The sequence below is a fragment of the Mauremys mutica genome, chromosome 6 (assembly GCF_020497125.1).
Source record: "Mauremys mutica isolate MM-2020 ecotype Southern chromosome 6, ASM2049712v1, whole genome shotgun sequence".
NCBI classification, from domain to species: Eukaryota; Metazoa; Chordata; order Testudines; family Geoemydidae; genus Mauremys; species Mauremys mutica.
In genome coordinates, this window is record NC_059077.1 from 122787013 (window position 1) to 122803747 (window position 16735).

Consider the following 16735-nt stretch of genomic DNA (forward strand, 5'->3'; position numbering starts at 1 on the left):
CGTCACCGCTCCCCTATATTCTAGTATTTGGGAATAGTTTGATGGTTCATTCAGAAAACTGATGGACACTGTGTCCCCAGAGGGCGGGGGGGGCTAAAAGAACGGCATTCTAAAGAAAGTTGGGAAAAATATGACGCTTCGCTCAGAACACTGGTGACCTCTGTATCCTCAGGGGGCCTAACAACCGACCACAACTCACTTACTGGATGCTGAAACGAGTCTGTTCTTCAAAGAACCGACTGAGCCGAATACTAAAAGGCTAAACCTTACAGCGCCGAGCTTCAAAGGTGCCTAATGTACGTGAAGCCGAGCGATGCGGAGAAAGTGAAAATCAGTCTGTTTCTACCAGAACAGAGACTGAATGTAACTGAAACCCCCCAGAAACACCAAAGACCTCACACTCTGTTGCTCAGCAGGTGCTGGATAACGTGAAGAAGCGTTCTAAGAAAAATGCATTCGTATTGCTAAAGAAGCTGGGCCAGGCTACAAATCTCTCTTCATGGAACGATAAAGGGGCTTTTGTGTTCAAAGGCTCTGTGGTTAATGGTTCTAACATGCTTGACTTAGTCAGGGCCGTGACCCAGACGCGCTCTGTTCCTAGCAGACATGGACCTTAAAGATGGGATGTGTTTATGAATGTCATGGCGGAACGCAACGTACCACCTTCCATCATGGGCACTGCGGCCAAGAGAGCTCTATGGAACGTCTCACGACCTCGACCGTCACTTAATCCAGAGGTGAAAGTAAGCCGGTACAGGCCAGTACGGAGTACCAGCCAGAGCCAGTATGCCGTGCCAGACCGCACCGGCTTCCTCAGCGGGGATTTAAAGGGCTCAGAGCTCTGGCAGCTGTAGGGAGCCCAGAGCCCTTTAAATTCCCCTCGCAGCTCCAGGAGCCGGGCTGGGGCTGGGATTTAAAGGGCTCACAGCAGGGGTGAAAGTAACTTCCAGGACTTACCGGTACTGCTGGAATCCTGAGGGGACGTGGCCTCAACCGGAAGAGGCAGGGCCTCAAGATTTAAAGGTCCTGGAGCATCGGCTGTGGCTGGGAGCCCCAGGGCCTTTAAATCAACCCTGGGCTCAGGGGCAAATTAAAGGGCCCAGGGCTCAGGCCGGCGCGGAGCCCCGAGCCCTTTAAATTCCCCCTGCAGCTCCGGCAGCCGGATTCGTGTGTGGATTTAAAGGGCCCGGAGCTCCCACGGCTGTGGGGAGCACCGAGCCCTTTAAATCTGGCCCCAGCCCGGCTGCCAGAGCTGCGGGGGAAAATTAAAGGGCTCTGGGCTCCCTGCAACCACCAGAGCTCTGAGCCGTTCAAATCCCTGCCGAGGAAGCCGGTGCAGTCCGGCACGGCACATTGGCTCTTCCTGGTACGCCGTACTGGACCGTAATGGCTTATTTTCATCTCTGCTTCAGAGATCCCACGGCTGTGGGGAGCCCAGAGCCCTTTAAATACCTCCCCCCGCAGCTCCGGAAGCCAGGCTGGGGCTGCAAATTAAAGGGCTCAGAGCTCCCGCGGCTACAGGGAGCCAGAGCATTGCCGGGCTGGGGCCGAGATTTGAAGGGCCCAGAGCTCCTTCCACAACGGGGAGCACCGAGCTCTTTAATTCCCAGCCCCAACCCGGTTGCTGGAGCTGTGGTGGGAGGGGAGGAGGTATTTAAAGGGCTCTGGGCTCCCTGCAGCCGCCGGAGCTCTGAGCCCTTTAAATCCCCGCCGAGGAAGCCGGTGCGGTCCGGCACAGCGTATTGGCTCTTGCCGCTATGCCGTACTGACCCGTACCGGCTTACTTTCATCTCTGGCTCAGAACTCCTACGGCTGCGGGGAGCCCAGAGCCCTTTAAATTCCCCCCGCAGCTCCAGGAGCTGGGCTGGAGCCGGGAATTAAAGGGCTCAGAGCTCCGGCGGTTGCTGGGAACCCAGAGCCCATTAAATCTCCCCCCTCCTCCCCCCGCAGCTCCAGCAGCTGGGCTGGGGCCAGGATTTAATGGGCTCAGCGCTTCCCGTGGCTGCGTAGATCCCAGAGCCCTTTAATTTCCCCCCCCCCACCGCAGCTCCAGCACCCAGGCTGGGGCAGGGAATTAAAGGGCTGAGAGCTCTCCGCAGCGGTAGGAGCTCCGGGCCCTTTAAATCCTGGCTCCAGCTGGGTAAGGCTCAGGCTCCCCACAGCCATGGGAGCTCTGGGCCCTTTAAATCCGCACTCGAACCCGGCTGCCAGAGCTGCGGGGGGAATTTAAAGGCCCTGGGGCTCCCAGCCACAGCTGATGCTCCAGGACCTTTAAATCTTGAGAGGCCCCGCCTCTTCCGGTTGAGGCCATGCCCCCTCAGGACTCCGGCAGTACCGGTAAGTCCTGGAAGTTACTTTCACCCCTGACTTAATCATTCCTTTACCTGTGTACACCTTGTGTGCCGGTGACTCCCCTGAGCCGCAATCACATTCCACCTCTAAGGGGGTGGACAAAGAGAGGCCACCATGCTCATTGGGGTGTCTCACAAGCAGTTGGGTTTTGGGTTCGGGTTCCGGCATATCCATCAACGGCTGAGCCGAAGGGCTCCCCTTGGTCGCTCCCTCCTCCTCCTCGGCACTGTCGCTGATGTAGCGCTTTCTCCGCGGATGATCAAAGACCCTCGGGGCGAAGACAGAGTCCAAAGTTCTCACGGGGGTGGTGAAGGAGTCCAGGTTTCTTCTTCGAGTGATTGCTCCTATGCATTCCAGTTAGGTGTGTGCGCGCCACGTGCATGTTCGTCGGAAGATTTTTACCCTAGCAACACTCGGTGGGTCGGCTGGGCACCCCCTGGAGTGGCACCGCTATGGCGCAGGATATATACCCCTGCCGACCAATCCGCCCCTCAGTTCCTTCTTACCGCCCGTGTCGGTCGTTGGAACAGTGGAGCGCGGCTTAGCTGACCTCCACTTCCCTAGCTACTCGTAGATTCTCTCGTTAATTATAGTTCAGATTTATATAGTTGTAGTTAACTTTATTCGTTTGTAGTATAGTTAGTGTATTTAATTTACAGGGGTTCGGGGATTATCCCCTTCCCCGCACCCGGTGCCGGGTACGATGCCCGGCCCACAGGGTTTTACAATGCTCGGCCGGCCACAAGCCAATGCCGACAAGAGATCCTCTCCTAAGTGCCTCGAGGAATCTCAACTAACAGATAAGTGCCGCATTTGTGAGGCCTTTAATCCGAGAACAAAGGGGAGTGGGACTTTCATCTCAAGCAGCTCCTGAGGGAGGCAGCTCTGCTCCTCCGCTCTTGGCACCGAGCGCTGGTTGGTCTTCAAGGAGCGCTCCCTCAGCACCGGATCGCCGGTACCGCCAAAGCCTCCCGGCACCGGCCGGCGCCGACGTCCACTCGGCACGGATCCCTCTCCTGGAGGATGAAGAGGCACAGGACTCCTGCTGCGTCCGAGCCGCCTGCTCCGCAGCCCAAGCGCTTTGCTAAGTCGGATCGCCCGGCACGGATATCTGCCGTGGCACCGACAATATCGGCACCGTTAACTCCGGCCACGCAAGAGCCGTCGAGTCCGGTGCCGGAACGCTCCCCGGTGCAAGCCGTGGTTGAACTTGCTATTAAGCTGCGTCAGAGCCGCCTGCTCCGCAGTCCAAGTGCTAAGTCGGACCGCCCGGCACCGATACCTGCCGTGGCACCGACAATATCAGCACCGTTGCCTCCGGCCACGCAAGAGCTGTCGAGTCCGGTGCTGGAACGCTCCCCGGTGCAAGCCGTGGTTGAACTTGCTATTAAGCTGCGTCAGAGCCGCCTGCTCCGCAGCCCAAGTGCTATACAAAGTCGGACCGCCCGGCCCCGATACCTGCCGAGGCACCGACAATAGCGGCACCGTCGACCCCGGCCACACAAGAGCCATTGAGTCCGGTGCCGGAAAGCTCCCCGGTACAAGCCGTGGTCGAGCTCTCTATTAAACTGTGTCAGAGCCCTGCTTCGCAGCCCGAGCGCTATACTAAGTCGGACCGCCCGCCTCCGATACCTGCCGTGGCACCGACAATACCGGCACCGTTGACCCCGGCCACGTAAGAGCCGTCGAGTCCGGTGCCTGAAAGCTCCCCGGCGCGAGCTGTGGTCAAGCTCACTATTCCCTCCACGCCGGAGACAGTTTCCACGGCGAGGGAGCTGATTGCAATGACAGCGTCTGCGCTGCCTCAACCCCCGGCACCGCCGGTGCGGGTTTTATAGTCGATCGGCAAGCTTGCCTTGATCAGACCACCCTCTGTCGGCACCGCAGAGCAGCACCGTTCACGATCGCGGTCCCGCAGACGTTCTCGGTCCCGTCACCGATCGAGGTCCCGACGCCACTCACAGTCTCGGCACCATTCTCCATTTTGGTACCAGTAGTACTCGCGGCACCGGTCAGCGTCCCGTTCGCCGGCCCGGTACACTCAGCACCAATCCAGGTCCCGGCACCGCCCCAGGCACCGGGACTCCCGTAGCCACTCCCGAACATCGAGCCTCGCGATCTCGGTCAACCGCCCGGCACCGCTCCAGTGGCAGGTCCCGTTCTCGGTACCGGTATGTCTCCCGCGTCGAGCGACGTCAGTTAGAGAGAGAGACTCTACCAAGGGCTTTTCAGCTCCTTCAGGGCCATCCAGCCACGCATCAGTGTCGTCCCGTGCGGACACTTCATATGCGCAGTACTCTGTTTTCCGATGTGCCCTCCAGAGTCTTCCAGGAGACCTATCAGTGGTCATTCTGGACACCTTGGGTGTATTACCACGCCAGAGGCGTACCGGTGATCCCATCTCGCTCCGTTCCGTCGGAGCTCTGGGTGCCAGAGGCGACAATTAGCCGTCCCCCTCCGACCGGTACAGAGCAAGCCCCGGTTCAGCCATCGGGCTCCCAGATCCCACCGGATCAGGAGGTCATCCAGGAGCGCGAGCCCACACAGGACCCGCTTGTCCCTGGCCTTTCTTCTTCCTCCTCCCCAGATGAGGCGGGGGCAGGAACATACTCCTCGGGCCCTCCTCTAATCGAAATGCAAGTACATGGTATCCTCCAGGGGGTACGAGTACCTATATGTACATCTCCCCCCCCTGCTCCCTTGTCGTCCAATCCCTCAATGGGATGGAACGCCATGGCCAGCAGGCACCAGCCCCTAAATCCAAGGAGGCTAGGCGAATGGTCTTACTGGGCCGTAAGATGTACTCAGTGGGGGCCCTGCAACTTCGTGTAGCAAACCAGCAAGCCCTGCTTAGCCGCTACTATGGGTGGCGGTGGGCAAATTTACAGAGTCGGTTCTTCAGAACTCCCGTCAAGAGTTCGATGCCCTCCTGGAGCAAAGGAAGAAGCTGGAGAGAGCTTCCCTCCAGGCCTCGTTGGACGCAGCTGACTCCACTGCCATGACTCTGGCCTCGGGTGTTGCCACGAGGCGCTTTTCATGGCTCCAGTTATCGAGCCTTCCCTCGCAGCTGCTGCACGCTATACAGGACTTGCCCTTCAATGGCAAAGGCCTGTTCTCTGAAAACACTGGCCCTAGGCTGCAAAGCCTAAAGGGCAGCAGGGTCACTTTGCGCTCTCTCTCGGCATGCACATGCCGGTGCTTCAGCGCCGACCTTTCCGTCCCCAGCCTTACCGCTCTTACCCTGCGCCTGGACAAAGACAGGGCTTTGCCAGCGGGCGTGGCTTATGCGGTCGTAGGCGTCAATCAGGACCCCAAAGGAGCCGAAATTAGGGTCCTTCTAACCACCAATGGGGCAAAAGCCTACCCATCCTCGTCCCTCTTAGGGACCCCTCTCTCGAGCGATTCCTCTTGCAAGAGGTGCGGACGCTCCTCTTCATCGGAGCTATACAGGAGGTACCTAAGGACGAAACCTAATCCCCTAGGCGAAGGGAGGTCTCAGACCTATCCTAGATCTGCGGGACTCAACAAGTTCACGATACAGTTAAGTTCCGCATGGTACCCATGGGGACCGTCATCCCATCCTTGGTTCCCGGAGACTGGTATGCCGCCCTCGATATAAACGGCACGTATTTTCACGTCGCCATGTCTCTTCCACTCAGAAGGTACCCCCAGTTTGGGGCCTACCGTCATCATTCCCAGTATACGGCCCTCCCGGTTGGCCTCTATACAGCCCAAGTGTATTCAAAGTGCATGCTTGTAGTCGCCGCCTCTCTTTGCCACCGTCGGATACACGTTCTCTGTATCTAGACGATTGGCTCATTCGAGGGACCACCGGGCCCAAGTTACCAGTCATGTGGGCATCGACACGGACCTATTCCTGTGTCTCGGCCTGATGATCAATAGAAAAATCCACTCTGATTCCCACACAGGGAATAGAATTCATTGGGGCCATCCTGGACTCCAGTCTCGCCAGAGCCTGCTTACCTCAGCCTCGGTTTCATGCGATGGTAACAATTGTACAAGGTCTACGGACCTTCCCGACAACTTTGGCTCGCACTTGCCTAGGTTTCCTGAGTCACGTGGCGGTCTGCACGTTTGTAACCAAACCTGCCAGGCTTCGCCTCTGTCCACTTCAATCGTGGCTCACCTTGGTGTACCACCCGGGCAGAGATAGCATACTCATGGTCGTCTCGTTCCCCCTGAGCATCCTAGGCTCCCTCGACCGGGAGTCAGTGCCCTCCCTGGTGTATCCAGGGATGCTGTTCCATTCACCCCTCGGGGTCCCTCATGACAGACACCCCATCTCTCGGCTGGGTGCTCACCTGGGTCGGTTTCGCACTCACGGCCTTCGGTCGGCTCAAGAGCTGGCCTTACACATCAATGTCCGAGAGCTGAGGGCAGTCTGCCTTGTATACCAGGCGTTTCAGCTGGCGGATCGCCTCCGCAGATCCTTCCTGTCTCACAAGTGGTCGTTTCCTCCGGACATTATCCATTCCGTTTTCCGGAAGTGGGACTTTCCCCGCATAGCCCTCTTCGCTCTCGCGAGAACGAAAAGAGAGAGAGAAGTTTTCCTCATTCCAAGGCCTCTCCCCAGGCTCGGTCTTGGAGGTTCTTTCTGATGCCGTGGATGAGCCATCTGCTGTACGCTTTTCCACTGTTCCCGCTGGTTCACAGGGTCCTCCTAAAACTCCGCAGGGGCAGAGCGCACCTGATCATGATCGCGCCAGCGTAACCCAGGCAGCACTGGTACACCACGTTGCTACACCTGTCGGTAGCGAACCCTGTTCCCCTGCCTCTTTGCCCAGACCCCATGACGCGGGACGACGGCAAGATTCACCACCCGGACTTCTAATCCCTGCGCCTCACAGCATGGCTGCTGCGTGGCTAGACCGATCCGAGTTACGTTGTTCTGCCTCGGTTCTACAGGATTCTCCTGGGTGGTAGGAAATCTTCCACTCGGTTAACGTATCTGGCCAAATGGAAGCGTTTCTCCTGCTGCTTCGAAACACGCAATGTTTCTCCCGCCGAGGTCCTGATCCATTCCATCTTGGACTACCTCTGGTCTCTCAAACAGCAGCGCCTGGCGCGATCATCATTAAGGGTACACTTGGCAACCGTCTCTACCTTCCACCCAGCGGAGAGTGGCTGCTCCGTATTCTTACACCTTGTGGTTTCTAGGTTCCTCAAGGGCTTGGAGCGTTTATATGCCCCCCCCAGTTGGGCCCCGCCAAAACCTGGGTCTTCAACCTGGTTCTAACCAGTTTTATGACTGCCCTATTCGAGCCACTGACAACATGCTCCTTGATATACCTGTCCTGGAAGACAGTTTTCCTTGTAGCCTTTCCATCAGCCAGATGAGTCTCCGAGCTTCAGGCTCTCACAATGGACCCACGGTATACTGTGTTTCTCAAGGACAAGGGCAGTTGTTACCACGTCCGACCTTCCTCCCTAAGGTGGTGTCGGCCTCTCATATCAACCAGGATATCTTCCTTCCGGTCTTCTTTCTGAAGCCACACTCATCGCAAGGAGAGCAACAATTGCCCTCCCTAGACGTCCGTAGGGCGTCCGCAATCTATATCGAGCGGACAAAGCCCTCTCGTAACGTCCCCAAACCTTCGTCGTACCGACATACCGGACGAAGGGCATACCTGTCTCCTCCTAGAGGATTTCATCTTCAATGACATTGTGCATCCGCTCCTCCTGTGTTTTGGCCCATGTTCCATAGAGCCACCTTACTGCACATTCCACCAGGGCTCAGGCTTCTCTGCTGCCTTCCTGGCTCACATACCCTTTCAGGGGATGTGTCGTGCAACTACCTGGTCCTCGGTCCACACCTTTGCCTCATTGGTCCAAGAGTCCAGAGCTGATGCAGCCTTTGGCTCAGCAGTTTTGCATTCTGCAACATCTAACTCCGACCCCACCGCCTACGTAAGGCTTGGGAATCACCTAACTGGAATGCATAGGAGCAATCACTCAAAGAAGAAAAGACGGTTACTCACCGTTGTAACTGTTGTTCTTCGAGATGTGTTGCTCCTATCCATTTCAGACCCACACTCCTTCCCCACTGTCGTAGTAGCCGGCAAGAAGGAACTGAGGGGCGGATGGGTCGGCAGGGGTATATATCCTGCGCCATAGCGGCACCACTCCAGGGGGCGCCCAGCCGACCCACCGAGTGTTGCTAGGGTAAAAATCTTCCGACGAACGTGCATGCGGCGCACACACACCTAACTGGAATGGATAGGAGCAACACATCTCGAAGAACAACAGTTACAACGGTGAGTAACCGTCTTTTCCTCTCAGCAGCCTTCCCACGATTTCTAAACCATGTGTCCTTGGTAAGAGATGGCCTCATCCGTCCAGCACTGGGACTTATGAGGTGAGGGTGCTGCACTCTGATTGGCAGAGGGCCCTGGGAGGAGTTCTTAGTGGGGTCAAACAGCCCACTTCTGGACGGGTCACCCTGCCCCAGAACTCACCCTGATTGGTCAGAATCTCCTCTTGGGGTGGTCCTGTCAGGACAAAACCGATCCTAATTGGTCGAGGGCAGTGAGAGGAGTTCCTAGAGGGGTCACAAGACCCATGTCGGGACGGGTCACCCTCCCACCCCAGAGCTCGCCCTGATTGGTCAAATCTCCTCTTGGGGTGGTCCTTCCAGGATGAAACCCATCCTGATTGGTAGAGGGTGGTGGGAGGAGTTCTTAGAGGGGTCACATGACACACCTGGCTTCCAGTCATGTGGCCGCCTTGACCACGAAGAAATACCCCCATGGGGCGGGACTTCTGGAGACAGGTGGGAGGGACTAAGGGGTCATGGGGCGGGGTTAGGCTTTGATTAATGGTGGGGCCTTTCTACTGCTGCCGGGTGTTGAGTATGTCCAGGCAGAACTGGAGCCAATGTCCATGTCCAGGCCACAGGTCGAAGCCGGGTGGTCAGAAGTACAAGCCAAAGTCCGTATCCATGCAAAGGTCGAATCCGTGTAGTCGAAATCGGAGGGGTTGGGGAAGATCAGGAGGAGGAGGAGGCAGTGTTGGAGTGGGTGGGTGGAGGGCCTGGAGCGAGTCTAGAGAAAGGCAAGGAGAAAACTGAGCCGGGGTTCAGAACCCAAATCTGGAGCCAAGAAGGGTCATGCCAAAGTCATAGCCAGAGACCGGAGTCAAGAGTCCAGCCAGAGTCAACAGCGAGAAACCAGTGGGCAGGGCAGGGCAGGGCAGGGGGTACATGCGGGCGGGAATGAGGATGACTTACTGGAGCCCTGGAGACCCCTCATCTGGGGACTCCCTTCCTAGCAATAACAGAAGGACAGCAGGATGACAAAGATGTCTCTGAGCCTGGGGACCAAGCCAAGGGGAGCTCCCATCCAGGCTTTGTGCCAGGACCCCGTCACCCTCCCTGTTCATTTCACACTCACAGACCCCCTGGCCGGAGGGGAGAATAAAGGGCAGAAGCGAAGGTGCCCCTGGGGGAAAGGCTCTAGGCCAGGACCCAGTCCACTTCCCAGGATTGTGTGACCAGGCCCACAGCCCTTCCTCTGCGTCTCAGTTCCCACCTGCCAGACGGGGAGGCTCCTCCCCTGCCCCAGGGTGTTCGGGGGGAGTTTCATTCCTGGCTGGGAAGGGGTCAGATACCAGGTGGGTGGATTGGGCCCCAGGTGGGGGATGGTCGGACATTCACTACATCAGGGATGACAGGGGCCATGGGAGGGTCTGAGCAGTGACAATAGGGGAGGGGCTCCATGTCAGGCCACCCCTCCCAGACTGCAATGGCTATTGAGCATAACCCCTGGCTCTGCGGATGCTCTTACTTCTGGGCCAGCCCCACAGCCTGATTCTTCCGAACTAGTATCTGGCCTGGCCCCAGCCCCAGGGGTCGGGGTGGGGCAGGATGTTCAGAGTGAGGCGCTCGGCCTTGGTTTCTTTGTGCTGTGGGCTCTATGGCTGCTCCCCCCAGCCCTTCCCCCCAGGCACAGTGAGATAGAGCAGTACCTGCGGCAGGGGGTGGGAGCTGGTCATGCGAAGAGGGGGGGGTCTTCAATGCTGCCCCACGGAGCACAGCCCCTGCAGGGCGTCGGGCACCTGGCCCAAGACCCTGATATTAAATAGTTGGACCATTATGTTGGCTGTGATGTCCCCCTGTTGCAAGGGAACAAGGATCAATCAGAGACTCCGACACCCACGAGAACGAAGGGTATTAACGGCACCGGGAGCCAGCAACATTTCTTCCCCACGTCTGAGGGACGGATTCCCCCGCCCAACCCCCAAGACAAGATCTTCTCTCTTCTCTAGTGACTTCCATCCCCTCTCCCACCGTTGTGGAATGAACTCCTGCCCTCACTCCTCTCAGTCCCCCCCTGAGAGCTATTCTACCTCCCAACCCATCTGGGGATTCAGCTCCGCTCCCCAGAGTCCCCTCAGCCACCCTCGCCCCCTCCAGCTGAGGGGCTGGGAGGCTTTGGGCAGTAGTGCCGGGGGGTGAGAGGAAGTGGACACCTTTCCCCAAGGGATCCCCATGTCCTTAACGTGATGCCATGGGCAGTGGCTCTGGTGAATGGGGCACTTAAGCAGCCTCTGCTGACTGACTCCTCCAGTTCTCCCAGAGCAGGTGGGGGCTGGGATAACACAATACCAGAGCTCTAGGAACCGGCCTGAGGCCCGGAGGGGGATAAAAGGCTCACAGATGTGGCTAGGGGAGTTGGCAGCCCCTAGCATGAGCAATGGCAGTGTGTCGTGTTGATGTGACGCCTGTTAGGAAATAGCCTTGCTGGAGAGCTGGGTCTGCCCTGCTTTGAGCTGCTCAGGGGACAAGCTGGCACCGACCAATGGCACCTGCCTGGGGTCATCCTCTCCTTGCTCCCTGGTCAGCGCATGGGGATGGGATGGGAGTGATTTTCAATGGCCTGGAGGTGGAAGGCCATGGGGGTCTCTCCCCAGGTGACCCCTCTTTGGTTACCTCGTCCTCTAGCAGCTGGCCGGCTTCCCCCAAGATGGAATAGGTCAGCACCAGGCCAGCCTGGCTGACACGGAGTAGGGGGTCGTGGATGGCCAGCAGCCCCGCCTGGAGGAAAGATCTTTTCTGCTCCTCCGTGAAGAGCTCACCAAAGACCTAAAACCAAAAGAACCAGAGCCCTTACAATGGCCCAGAACCAGGCTCCAAATCCCTTGAGTGTCTCACAAGGTGGAGAAGAGTCCTGGGGCAGCCAACCTTTGGGGTCCCATGGACCAGGAACCCCCTTCAGTAGGAGGCTGCAGGCACTGAGGCCTCAAATAGCTCTTTCTGGAGCAGGATTCACCGCAGGTGCCATGAGATGCTGGGAATATGTCTGCGCGCTCTGGAACCCAGCACACACAGACAACCCAGGACCCCTGCTGCTCCCATCAACGATAGCTCCTGCAGCTCACCCGCTAGAGGTTCGGGGTCTTTTAGATCTGGTTCAGTCCCACACCTCACCCCACGGACATTCCCAGGAGCCTCACATACTCTGTGGAAATAAGGAGCAGGCTCTTGCCCTGTGTCCATGACACACTCACTGCAGGGGGAGACAGCTCCACACCTGAGCTGCTGCAATGCACCGGCCGAGAATCCTTACCTCTCCCACCCTGGCCAGGTTTCTATACCCCAGGCGCTCAGGGTCATGGAGCCCATCCCAGCACCACAGGTCTGGGGCCTCTCTGGTGTTGAGCCCTGGGGGAGAAAGACACACCCATTGGGGAGGTTTGGCCTTCTGCTTTCAGTGCCTCTTTCCTTCTGGGTGCACACTGGCCAGGCTCCTCGTGGCATCCGCGGCCCAATGGAATCGCAGGGTTAGTACCAGAAGGGGGATTTGTTTCAGCCATCACAGTAATCATGTGACCCTTACAGTCATTGTGCTCTGGGAGTGGGTGCCTGTTCATGGGGGTGTCTAATACTGAGAACCCCCCACACCCACTGAAGTCAGGATCTGGCCCTGGCTACCCGACTGGTGACACCCTACAAGCTTTGTGTCCGCCCCTGTGGTGCCTGCTCCTGCCCCTGCCCTCAGGATGGGCTCTTTCCCTCCATGTGTCTCAATAGCTCCGTTCCTGTCCCCTCACGAGCTGGCTGCCCCGTACTGGGTGGGCTGATTTCCCTGGGCTGGGGGACAGAGCCGGGCTCTGAGATAAAGCAGCCAATTTCCTTGGCACTTTCACACTCATCTCCCTAATTCAGAGAGAGAGGGAGAGAAAGAGTCACCATCTAAGCTGGGGTCGGTCTCAGAGGAGGGGGCTTCTTTCTGTAGGGTCCCACTGCCCAGCAGAGGGAGTCTCAAAGGAGGGGCCTTGTTTCTATTGGGGTTCCTCTTCCCCGCTACAGCGGGTCTAAGCAGAGAGGCCTTAGTTCTGGAGGCGTCCCAATGGCCAGCTGGAGCTAGTCTCCCAGAGGCTCGTTTCCATGGGGTCCCATTGCCCAGCTGGGTTTCTTACCCCTCTTCTGGAGCAGGAGCCTGTGCAGCCAATAGATCCCACCCCTGGCTTGCCGACTGATGTCACTGGCTGGGTGGGATACACAGAGACCCAGCTGCAGCACGAATTCACCTGCCTTGGAGAAGGCGGAGGAGGTCTGGTGGCAGGAAGAGGAGAGGGGAATCCATCAACATTCTCCCTTCAGCTCCCCAGCGCCCCTGGACCTGAGCTCTGCTCCCACCCCTCTGTAGGAGGCGCTGGGGGAGAGGAGCGACAGCCCTCTTCCTCTCTGCCCCTAAGGGAGCTTGGAGCAAAGGGAGCAGGGTAAGGGCCCTCGCTGAGCAGTCGCTGCCTCGCTGCTCCAGAATAACAAGGGCCCTGAGGCCAGGCACGACCTTGCCAGCCAGCGGCCTATGGAACGCAGTCCCTTACGCACCCAGGGGGGGACCAATTAGCCAGGGGATGAGGAACTTGACTCTGCAGGACGCTGGGGTCAGAGGTCACTTACGTCAAATCCAGGCAGGGAGGTGGCAAACTGGAGCAGGGCCGCGCTGGTCTGGGCGGCCCTGGCTCTCTCCTGGGTGTTGTTTGACAGGAGAGAGGGATGGACTTGCTGCAGGAGAAGGAGGCAGAGGAGGGTCAGCGGGCAGGCGTATATGCTCTACAAACCAGCCTCTCCCCCTCCCCAAGGGGCTCAGACTTTGTGCTCAGGGTGGAGTAGCCGAGCCCTGGTCGCAGAGTTTGAAAAGGGGGTTCAGGACACTGCCCACGTCTTGCTGGGCACAAGCTGCTTGTCTCTCCAGGCTGGGACAATGGTCAGTCTTGGGGCTGGTCTATTTGCTCTGAACCCCTGATCCATGAACAGCACGTCAGGATCAAGGCACATGCCCTGGACCCCGGACCCCAGACCCAACTTGCAAAGGCCTCGGTACGATGAATGGAACAGCCCTGAGGACAATCCCTCCGGGAACTGCAGTGTCCCTAGGACATAAGAGCTGATTCCCTGAGGCTCCTCCTGTATCTCAGGGTCTCCCTAGAGAGGAGCCAGTGACTTTTCTCTGAGGCCCATGTCCTGCATCTCACGGAGGTTTCAGTCTCTCAGGCCCCAGCCAGGCCTGGTGCTCACTGTTAGTGCTTAATGCAACCGTGCAGAGCTCTGACTCATAGTCCCAGCTCCTTCCCCCTGCACTGGCAGCTCTGGGAAAGTGTGGCCGGCTGGGTCCAAGCTGGGAGGACACAATGGAAACGTGGCTCTTCTAGTCTCTCCTTTGCTGCCCTCCCACAGCGTTCAGGGGCAATTCCACCCCAGACCGTCCATTCTACTCACCTCCAGGAGGTGCTGCAGCTTCTCCACGGTGGGGGTCTCTGTCAGAAGGCCCCTGAGCAAGATGTCCAGGCTCTGCGAATAGTTGATGTACAGAGCCTGCAAGAAGAGGGATCACCCGTCAGTCATGGTACATGGGGCTACACCAGTCAGGGGACAATTAGGAGGATTCTCCAGGAGCCCTGGCAAGACTCAAAAGGCACATCCTGGCCTCTCCCATTCACATCACTCCAGGGACACTTAGCAAGAGTTCATGGCCGGATGCCTGCTGCCTCGTCAATCCTTGCTCTTAGCAGTTCTCTGTGCAGGGCCTGGTACCCAGCAGAGTATGGGCCAGCCAAACTGCAATGGGTGGGAGGTAGGATCCCCAGGAGAGTCCAGGCAGGAAATCAGAGAATGAGGAGAGGAGGGAAGGCTGGGATCAGCCATGGAGGGGTAACGCAATCCCCTCTGGAGGGAAGGGGTCCCCCCTGCCAGTTTGTCCTGGGCCTGTTCCCAGCTCTGCCCACCCCTCCCCTATTCTCAGCAGCTCCATCAAAGCGAGGGAGCAGGGCCAGAGCCTGCTCCTGCTCCTGGGCCAGAGAAGTAGGATCAGGACCTACCCGGAAGTGTGTGGTGTCCTGCCCAGTGCCCAGGCTGCACATCCTGTTCAGAAAAGCCCGCAGGAGGCGAGATTCTAGCTCCAGGGCAAGCAGTGGCTTCAGTTTGCTGGCAGGAGAGAGGAGCCCATGTTACACTTTGCAGCACCAGCGTGGCGCTGGCACTGCCATGGACATGACCCCCTCCCCCGCAGTGATCCCCTCCCTACGGCCGCTGTAACGTTCCTGGAGTGAAATCAACCCCGGGACAGGAAAGAGGGGACGCTCCCGCCTCCTCTGCTGGGGGATGGGAACAGCCACAGCCGGGTGGAACCTAGGCGGGGGAGGAGCTGTGACTCCCGGCTCTGGGCCCGGTCAGCACCAGGGTTAGGGCAGCTGGACGGGAGGGTCCTGGTACCTGAGGCTGCAAACTGCGGCCATGGAGCTGGGCATGATGGAGCTTGGCTCTGACGGACCAGGGAGATTTTCAATCAGCTCCTGGGAGACCCCAAGGAAACTAAACTGCATGTGAGACTCAGGCCCTGCAGACGCACTGGCACTTCCCCGGGAGGAGCCCAAAGTGCTCTGCAGAAACAGCCAGTGTCACCCCCACCCCCAACCAGCTGGGCCCCCCCATTCCTCCCATCCATCAAACTTCCTTCCCCCTCTCCCCCCCAACTCCACCCTCCCCTCCCGCACGGCCAGCTCCCCATCAGTGTCACAATTCTCCCCTTCCCTGCTCCCCAGCCCTCCGCCCCAGGAACCCCTGTCTTCTGCGTCCCGCTCCGGCCCCACTAATGCTTCCTCCCATGTCTGGCTCCCTCGCCCCAGGGGCCGAGCACGGGGTCCCACTCACCGCAATGCTCTCCACGAGGGCCGCTTTGGAGACCGGGGGCTCCAGGGTGTCCCGCCCCCACTTGTGTGCCGAGAAGCAGAGACGCGGCACAGCCTGGAGGAAGCGGAGCTGTTTGGCCCTGTCCGCCACCAGCTAGGAGTGGGGTGGGGGAGAGAGAGAGAGAGAGAGCCTGTTACATAGGGACCTCCCCGCCCAACCCAAACCAGCTCCAGGGCTCAGGACCTCCATGGGGTTGGACAGGAAAGCCGCCCCCTTCCCGAAACCAGTATCACCCTGCACAGACATGGGGTTGGAACTGGAATAGTGTCTGCGGGGAGCGGAAACCTTGGCCTATGTGGGACAAATGTCCCCACTTTGGGGTGCCAGATAACAGAGGAGCTGTGTCCCCCCATTGCGGGTGAGGGATTCTCTGGGACATGCCCCCCTGCCTGGGCGGGGATGGAACAAGGAGCAGGACAGACTCGGTGGCAGCGCAGCTGGAGGATTTTTGTACCTCAGCTCTGCCCTGGAGGTGCTGCTGGATCACCAAGATGGGGGACAAATCCTCCTCCTCCTCCTCCTCCTCCTCTTCTTCCTCTTCCTCCTCCTCCTGCTCCTCCTCCTCCTCCTCCTCAGGCCACGTCACCTGGGCACTGGGGGTGTCTGCACCAGGGAGGGAAGGAGAAAATTTAATCCCTTCTGCTGCTGGGGGGATGCAGTGGACAGAGAAGGCTCCATGTTTCCCCTTTCTCTGTAAGGAGCCCCATGGCGGTGAGGGCCCCACCCTGCCCCTCCCAGAGATGCCCTCAGCCCCATCAGCCTCAGGGCCCCGTGGTAGTCAGCCCCCCACAACATGATCAGGGGAGGCTGGAGCTCCCTGACTCCGCCCAGCATACCCTGCCATGGGGCATGGCTGTGCCACCCCCACTGGTGTTAGTGGGGCTCATGTGGGTCAGTCCCGGCGCCTTGGCGAGCCGATGGGCACAGGGTGTTACTAGTCCCCCACCGCCCCAGTCCTCCTCCCTTTCCCCTGGGTCTCCCCTCACCTCCAAAGAGGGAGCCTAGAAACACAGGGCTGCCAGACCCCACGGAGGAGCTGCTGGCCCCGCAGGAGAATACAGAGCTGCTGGTGTTTGTCGCGCCACAGTCGCTCAACTCCTGCTCTGGGCTGGGAGGAGGAGCCACAGGTGCCAGGGTGGGGCTGGCGGGAGGCTCCTCCGGAGCCAGGGT

At 58.8% G+C, this 16735-nt stretch overlaps 1 protein-coding gene across 1 annotated transcript; it reads right to left on the reverse strand.

Annotated features, from left to right (window-relative positions):
- Positions 1–8651: 8651 nt before the first annotated feature.
- LOC123373266 (maestro heat-like repeat-containing protein family member 7) lies at positions 8652–16063 on the reverse strand. Its single transcript, XM_045022165.1, has 11 exons — positions 16020–16063; positions 15527–15658; positions 15089–15168; positions 14695–14800; positions 14096–14191; positions 13277–13381; positions 12790–12925; positions 11937–12031; positions 11300–11452; positions 10336–10482; positions 8652–9413 (listed from the first exon to the last, which is right to left on the reverse strand). The coding sequence occupies exons 3-10, from the start codon at positions 15121–15123 to the stop codon at positions 10381–10383; spliced, it is 828 nt and encodes a 275-aa protein (XP_044878100.1). The 5' UTR covers positions 15124–15168; positions 15527–15658; positions 16020–16063; the 3' UTR covers positions 8652–9413; positions 10336–10380.
- Positions 16064–16735: the final 672 nt, after the last annotated feature.

Bases quoted from the DNA above. Each gene is read 5' to 3' on its own strand.
- LOC123373266 (XM_045022165.1), bottom strand. From the start codon at position 15,123: ATGCCCAGCTCCATGGCCGCAGTTTGCAGCCTCAG. The intron at 14,192-14,694 runs GTAGGTCCTGAT...CTCTTCTTGCAG, and splicing joins AGGACACCACACACTTCCGG to GCTCTGTACATCAACTATTC. The intron at 13,382-14,095 runs GTGAGTAGAATG...CTTCTCCTGCAG, and splicing joins AGCTGCAGCACCTCCTGGAG to CAAGTCCATCCCTCTCTCCT.